General features: G+C 36.4%; 1 protein-coding gene across 1 annotated transcript; it reads left to right on the top strand.

Annotated features, from left to right (window-relative positions):
- The first annotated feature begins 6,238 nt into the window (after window positions 1–6,238).
- LOC110036435 (dof zinc finger protein DOF3.6-like) lies at window positions 6,239–8,106 on the top strand. The gene is given in 3 exon segments (XM_020740877.1): window positions 6,239–6,544; window positions 6,763–7,073; window positions 7,075–8,106. Coding segments are annotated over 3 exon segments (993 nt in total). The 5' UTR covers window positions 6,239–6,493; the 3' UTR covers window positions 7,706–8,106.
- Window positions 8,107–8,750: the final 644 nt, after the last annotated feature.

Genomic DNA, 8,750 nt, shown 5'->3' with positions numbered 1-8,750 from the left:
AGGGACCTCTATGTCCCTTCAATTTCAAGATATCATCAGTAGGAATCAACTTAGAGAAGAGTCTCCAAATGAAGAAGGACGTGGAAGGAGTAAGAAACCTGTTCCAAATCATATGACCCCAATCCACCACCTGTTGGAGAGGGGTAGGTTGAGAAAGGTTCTTTTTAGTCACAATTCTATCCTTTTTCCCTTGGACAATAGAGATTTTCTGTATATTAGAGAGCTGAGAGGGGTTGCAGAATGGAAGGATAGGGTTCATATTCCAATTGTCATTCTCCCATAGATCCTTAACTAACATGGGGAAGGCTGGGGCAATGTGGTCTTGAAGTAGGCTGCCTTCTAAAGACCAATTATCCCACCAAATGTTTACCAATCCTTCACCAATCTACCAGAAAAAATTTTATTCAGCTTCCTCCCTAACTTGTAGCATCTTTTTCCAAATAGGAGAGTCCCCCAAAACATTAGATATATAACTAGGGTGCTGCTGTTTACAATATTTAACCCTTAAGAATTCAGTCTAAAGAGAGTTCTGGGATCTGAATTTAATCCATAACTTACGAAAGTTAGTGTGCATTAATTGAGGGAAGGACTTAAAGCCAAAACCTCCTTCCTTTAAAGGTTTACAAACCTTAACCCAAGTGGTCCATTGTTTTTGTTTCCTTTGGCTAGCCCACCGGAATCTATTGAACATCCCTTCCAATAATCTTTGAGTAGCCTTTGTCATAACATTCATTTGCAATAGATAGGATGAAATGGCAGACAAGACACTCTTCAGAAGGGTTATCCTACCCCCATTGGATAAATAAGTATTCTCCCAAGCCTACAATGTGCATTGAATCTTTTCAAGGATATGATCAAACTGAAATTTTTTAGTTCTCCCATTGATCAGAAACACTCCCAAATATTTCACAGGAAGGCAGCAGTTGGTAAAGTCAGTTAAGTCTGAGACCCAGTTCTTAAAGTCTCTCTTGCAATGTTTGCTGAAAATAGAAATGCACTTTTGGACATTCAATTTCTTTCCAGAAATATCCTGGAAATTCTCCAAGCACTGCATAAATGCTCTAACAGCAAGTTTGAAGGCTTTGGAAAAGATAATAATATCATCAGCAAAAGCCAAATGATTGATTACAATGGAAGATCTATGACTATAAAGGAAGTGAGGTTTCCCAATATCCATCTCATTCAAAACTTTGGATAAGTAGTCAAAAACCAAAATAAAGATGGTAGGAGAGAGTGAATCACCTTGTTTAATACCTCTGGAAGCACTAAAGAAGCCATGTTAATTTCCATTAATAAAGTCTGAATGAAAATTTTTTTATCAGCCATCTATTGATTAAAGAAACAAAAGAAAGAGAAAAACCTCTGTCAATGAGAACTTGTTCAATAAAGTTCCAACTGACTGTGTCATATGCTTTATTGATATCCAATTTGAGAATAATATTACCTCCTCTAGAGGTTCTGTCCAAAACATTATCCACTATGCTTCTACCCTTGGTAAAAGCTGTCTGATTCTTGCAGATAATTTGATTCAAGTGAGGTTGTAATCTATAGACCAAAACCTTGCTGATAATCTTTGAAATAACAGAAGTAAGGCTGATAGGTCTAAAATTTTTCCATTTATGAGAAGCTTTTCCCTTGGGAACCAAAGTAATAGTAGAGGAGGAAAAAATTTTAGGGATATCAGCACCCCAGAAAAAGCTTTAGACTGTTGCAATAACATCACCTCCCCACATCAGCCGCCTTTTTTGTAAAAAACAGCTGTGAACCCATCTGGTCCAGCAACCTTAGAACTGTCAATAGAATTGAGTGCTTCCCAGATTTCTTTCTCATCAGGAACATCAGTGAGTGAAAGGCTTTGAGTGAACTCTCTTTCCTTATCAAAAAGAGTGCATTGAATGGAAGGCTTGAGGACAGGAGGTTGCTTGAAAATTTCTTTCTTGAAAATTTCTTTAAAATACTGAACAACATTCAAAGCTATACCATCAGCAGATGTAATCAATTGTCCATCCTGAGTAGTGATTTTGTGAACAGTATTGCATTTCCCCCTAAAGTTGATGCAGACATGATAATATTTAGAATTTCTATCACCATCACTTAATTTAATCCTATTAGCCTTTTGAGCATAGAACTCCTCTTGCATAGAGATGGCTTCCATAAATTGTTCATTAGCAGAATGTAGATCTGTTTCAGGCCCAGATCCATTGACCAGGAGATGTTCAATATTCAGTACCCTCTTTTCAGCCTCCAGAACCTTGCTATCAATGTTCCCCACCACTTCTTAGTTCCACTTAGAGAGATGCTTACTGACTTTTTTATGTAATAACCATAGTTTGATATCAGAATTGTGATTGTGTACATCAGCCCAAGCCAGAGAGACTTGATTTAAAAAATCACAATGCATGGACCACATATTTAGATATGTGAAGTTGGATTTACTTTTAGTAGTGTTAGCAGATATATTAATAAGTAAGGGTCTATGGTTAGACCCACTCATAGCAAGATGTTGAATAGATGTATGGAGAAAATCTCTAAACAAATATCATTCACCAATATTCTATCCAGCCTCTACCATCTCCTCCCCCTTCTCTATCTGTATTTGGGACCAGTAAATCCCAAATCATATAGCCCAGCAGACTGGATATTATCATTGAAGAAATTCATAAGATTGATATCAGGAGATCTCCCACCCTTCTTCTCATTGGGTGAAGAGAGACAGTTGAAATCACCCCCAACAAACCATAAATCCCTCATAGAATTGCTGAAGTCTTGCAACTGTTACCAGAGTTCCTGTCTAGCAGTGGAAGAGCAGCCAGCATAAATAAAAGTGGCAAAGCCATAATAACTATTTAAATTAACCTTCACATATATAAATTGGTCCCCATCTTTGATGATAGTACAGTGAATTTCCTTCCTGCAGAACAGCCAAATTTTACTGTTAGTGTTAACAAGTAATTGAAATCCAGAGAATTTCCTCACAAATTGGTTGATATGTTTAGATATCATAGGTTCAAGAATAGCAATGATCCAAGGTTTATACATCCTATTAAGTGTCAGCATTCTATTAAGGTATCTAGGATGTGCTAATCCCCTAACATTCCAACAGATTAAATTCATCATCCAATTGAGGTGGACTTTCCCCTCCTCCTAGTCCTAACTGTGCTAGTGCGGAGGGCGAGGTCTTCCTCCAAAGAAGAAGAGGAAGGAAGGAGATTCCTTAATTCCCAGGGAATTTTCTTCTTTTTTGATTTCTGAACTTACCAACCCTCTTCTAAATCTTTTGCCATATGCAAGAGCAAAGGATCTTCCAAAGGAATATCAATAACAGTATCCCAAATTTTAACAGGGGGTGTTTGAACTGTAGTACACTGAAATTGTTCAACTTGTTCAACTTGAGGTAATGTTGAGATAGAGTGAAGTTGCTCAACCTGAGGAAGTGGAATAGTTTGCATAGAATTATTAGGGTTAACAACACTTTTAACAATATTATGAGATACCTCAGCCAACTCCTGTAAAGGAGCCATCTGAGTCCTTGCCCCAGCCAATTCAGAACATGGGCTGCAGTTCTATCATCAGCTAGTATCTCAATTCCTTGGGCCTCTTTTTCCTCAGAATTAGATCTGGCTAACCTTCTTCTGAGATTAGGATGAAGCCTAAAGTATTTCTCATCAGTATGGCCAAACATTTTGCAGTGGTTGCAGTAATATGGCCTTTGTTCAGCTATGATTTTCTGCTAGTATCCATTATGCTCAGTACCCAACCAAATTTCCTGCACATCTGGTAAGGTAATATCTCTTTCAATTAAGATTCTAGCAGCAGATGGCCTTGATAAATTAAAGGTGGGAGCATCCAACTTCAATGGTCCTCCCAAAGCTTTGCGAATATTGAAAAGGACTTTATGGTTGAAGAAGTGGAGTTTATACCTGGTAACTTAAACCAAATAGGGACAATTGACAATTCTTTACTAGGGTTAAAATCAGGTGTCCACTTTAATAACTTCATTGAGATACCTTCAATCAGTGGACTGTTTTGAGAACATGGACTGTTTTGAGAATATTCTGGCATAGTCTTCTTCCCTTGTTAGGTTGATAAGTATGTGCCTCCCATCAAGAAGTCCCACTTTCCAAGCTCCTTTGAATTTATGTCCATCAAAGAATCTTCTCAGAAATTCCATTCTAGGATGACCAAGTTGAAATTTGCCAATTAATGAGAATTTATAGCTTTCTGGAAGGCCATATATGTCCTCCTCAGTAAAAAAGATAGCCATCTTCCCACTTTTCTTACAAATACGTTTGAAAAGAGGGCCATTTCCCTCATTGTACTCTTGATGGAAGACAAGGTATATATGTGTATATATATATATATATAATTACCAACATATTTATATATACATATATCTATATACACTGATGTACAAATATCTATATAGACATATATATGTATATAGGTAGGTTGAGAGATATACAACTATATAGATAAATATACATACATTTGTACACACACACACACACACACACACACACACACATTCCTACATACATATACCTAGATTTTATGTGTATAATATTCTGATTCATTTTATTTAGATCTTAAAAAGCATGTCCAACTTTTATCAGAGGCTTCTCTTAACAAAAAAAAATTAAGGGAACTTGTTATCATCCGAATCTGATACATTCTTCCTACCAAAAGACTAACAAGTTTGGTTGCACGTGCACATGCGCGAGCGCGCACACACACACAGACACAGACACACACAGACATAGGCGTGCACACACACACACACGCACACACACACACACACACACACATATACATATACACATACATATGTATATACACACACACATATACATACACACAATTATATATACATACATATATGTACATACATGCATCTACATACATACATACATTTAAATACATGCATGCATACATATATATACATACATACTTACCTATAATATATATATATATATATATGTATATACACACACACACACATCTATACATATCTATGAACATTTGTACATCTATACTTATATAAATCTATACATACTTGCACATAAATAAGTATAGTTACCTACGTATGTCTATATACATATAACTATATACACTGATGAACATATATCTATATTCATTTATGTACTTATATTCGTATACATTTATGTACATTTATCATATAAATATATATGTATATATATATAAAAGTTGAGAGATATACATATATATACATAAATATACATACTTTTGTATACATACACACACACACACACACTCATACATACATATATAGATTTTGTGTATATACTATTCTGATTTATTTATTTAGATCTTCAAAAACAACTCCAAGTTTTATCAGAGATCTATTAACAAAAAATTTAAAGGGAGCTTACATACATACCCCACAATTCTTATGTATTTATATATCAAAACCGTAGAAAATCATATTTACATGCATAATACTCAAATTCTTAACATAATCTCCAAAATACGAAAATCAGCATCTTTTTAAAAAAGAAATACATATTGCCATATATAATTTTTTCTGATGAAATTATTATAAGTGTAAATATCAAATTTTGGGTGTTAGATACATAAAAACATAAGAATTGTGTTGTATGTATTTAAATTTCCAAAAGTTTAATGCCAAAAAGAAATTTGACAAGTAAGATTTATTTCATTTCGCATATAGATCAAGTTCTGATGCACTATATGTACACTAATGATTTATCATGCTTTTTACTCGAAGCAAAAAGATCAAGCTAATAAAGTAGTGGCCATTTATATTGAAATCGATATGATCTGTGTCTCTCATAGCAAAATGATAATATCTTTTGAAACACATTTATTGATTCGATTAATAAAAAATAAACTCCGATTACTAAGAAGTTCACACCAAATTGATATGTGCTTGTGTTGAAGTTAAGCCCGACTCACAATATATTATTAAGGACTAAATAAGATGAAAATATTCAGACTTAAATATTATTTAAAATACAAATATGTTTTTTTATGAACTATTATAATTTATATGAAAATTTATGTTATTTTATAAGAAAATAACTTAAATGGATATAGATATTATTTAAGTAATAATGCATATTGTGATCTAATTTTTTTCTCTCTGCTATTAGGCCTAGGGCTCCCAATCTGCCTGCCCCTTTCTCTCTCTCTCTCTCTGCCCCACTCCTAACTTTTATATGCAGGGAGCAGCCATCCACTAAATAATCTCCTTCCACTGCTTCGCATAGCAGGCCACAGAGAATCTTAGTGGCTAAGAAACACGACGTCGTCTTCTTCTTCCTACTTCCTCGTAATCCTTTTCGTTCTCTTACTTACCATCTCATCTCTCGTCTCACGAAAGAAAAGCATGAGGAATTGTTGTCTTCGTTCATGAAGAGAGAAAATATCTACTTTTTTTATCTCTCCTCTTCTTCTCTTCTGCAACCACTCATACTTCATTTAACAAGCTAAAGAGGAATCGAAGCAAGCAGCTATGGTGTATTCATCTCTACCCATCTATCTCGATCTACCCAACTGGAGCCAGGTAAGCTCTCACCTTCTCCTCTACTTCCTCCTATTCATTTAATTTCTCTTTCTTTCTTTCCCATTCTTTTTCTTATAGCAATTAGCTTCTTCGTGAAAAAAGCAAACAAAAAAAGGGAGAAGGTTTCAGAAAATATTCTTTTCAAACCTTTAATTCCCTTCAATACTATTCTTGAATATACTATTTTAATTTCTCATCTCTTCCTATCCTATATGCAGCAAACATCCCACCAGCCACCAAGTACGGCAGCCATGAGCCAACCCGCTCAGCTTCCCTCCATGATGGCCGATCCACCTCCCCTTCCCATTGGTCTCCCAGGTCAGACCCGCCCGGTCTCCATGGCCGAACGAGCTCGTCTAGCAAAAATTCCCCAACCTGAACCAGCCCTCAAGTGCCCTCGCTGTGAATCCAGCAACACCAAATTCTGCTACTTCAACAACTACTCTCTCTCCCAACCACGACATTTCTGCAAGACTTGCCGGCGCTACTGGACTCGTGGTGGAGCCCTTCGTAACGTCCCCGTTGGCGGCCTGCCGCCGCAACAAGAGAACCAAAGCTGGCTCCACTTCATCCAAATCCACCTTTTCAACCAGTGGTTCATCCTCCTCCGCCTCTGCTAGCATGAGCTCAACAACCATCCTTCCTCCGCCACCCCCTCAACTCCCTTTCATGACGCACTTTCAACCACTCGGCGACTACTCCGCCACTAATATAGGACTTGGTTTTACTGGAATCCATCAATTGGATTCAGTTGATTACCAAATTGGGAGTAGCGGCGGTGGAGTTGGTCTTGAGCAGTGGAGGCTGCAGCAGATGCATCAGTTCCCATTCATGGGTGGGGTTGATGTCTCCTCCGCGGCTCCAGCGGCAGGCACCGGGCTTTTTCCATTTGATCAAAATGATAATGGTTTTCCAAGCGGTAGGATGCTCACTAAAGCTTCAAGCTCTGGGATTATTTCTCAACTCGCTTCTGTCAAGATGGAGGATAGTTCTCACGGAATTAATTTACAAAGGCAGTACTTGGGTGTTACTGGGAATGATCAGTATTGGGATGGAAATGGTGCTGGTGGTGGTGATGGCGGTGTCGGTAATGGCGGCGGAAGTGGATGGCTGGGAGATCTGTCGGGTTTCAATTCCTCATCTTCTGGCAATATATTGTGATTTGTGAGTTCATTTACAACCCAAGAAGCATTGCAATTCTACTGATTTGCTTCGAACCTTAAGGCTGTGGTGATACTCGGGAAGAGAACTTTACAAGTTTATGATCAAGTATAACTATACCATGATCATGGTAGGTTTCTTCATTTTGAGTTTCTTCGGGTGGTGTTTAATTTAGCTCTTTCTCGTTTTCTTTTTTTTTATTCCTTTTGCAGTAGTCCTCATAGGATGGTTACTGAATGTGGTGCACGAGTTCATGGAGTCTGAACTTTATATATATATATATATGAATCATCTTAGGAGAACTACAAATATGCATGGTCGAAATTAGGATCAATATTGTGTTTCAATTTGTTATATGATTAAGTTCCAGTATGCTTCCTGTACCTAAGATCACAGTTAACGTTTGTTCTTGCTCAAGTACTACTTGTAGGAAATGGGCACATTTAACTGTTTGAATGTTACAATTATCGAAATGCAGTTCCTTACATATATTTATAGGTTTTTTCTGTAATTCTATATTCGTAGTTCTCTTGTTTAAAGATCTAGAAATGTTATTTCAATTACTGGATATTAATATAGAAATCAAGTAGCGTGAGAGCTTATTGGATCGATAAAGATATTGTATGTATAATTTCTTGAATTACGTGCGTTTTATTTGTACGTAATATGCTGATAAAACAAATGTTTGTAGCTACAAGTGAATTTTTTGGCACAGAATAAACTTTTCCTCTGAAAATTAAGGTATGAGCCAAGAGAATTAAATAAGAGAATTAATAGATAGAATCATCTTTTGGAAAATATAGCTATAATATATTTCATGCAGGCTAAAGTTGTGATGAAATATTATTTCTCATCTTTTGAGAGAGTCTGGAAGAACAAACACTGCACTTTTGACCAAGATTCTGTGCATGACTTCTAGTGCATCAATTCCTTGGTTCCTATGTACTTCATGTTTGTCAGGGAGAACTAAAACGGTGGTAGCCAATTTCTAACTCCTATGAATGCCCTCACCCACTTGAATATATATATATATATATAGGGGGTG

This window comes from Phalaenopsis equestris, unplaced genomic scaffold (assembly GCF_001263595.1).
Source record: "Phalaenopsis equestris unplaced genomic scaffold, ASM126359v1 Scaffold206477, whole genome shotgun sequence".
Lineage (NCBI taxonomy): Eukaryota > Viridiplantae > Streptophyta > Magnoliopsida > Asparagales > Orchidaceae > Phalaenopsis > Phalaenopsis equestris.
The sequence above is the reverse complement of the archived record's forward strand: the minus strand, read 5'-3'. Positions and strand labels throughout refer to the sequence as shown.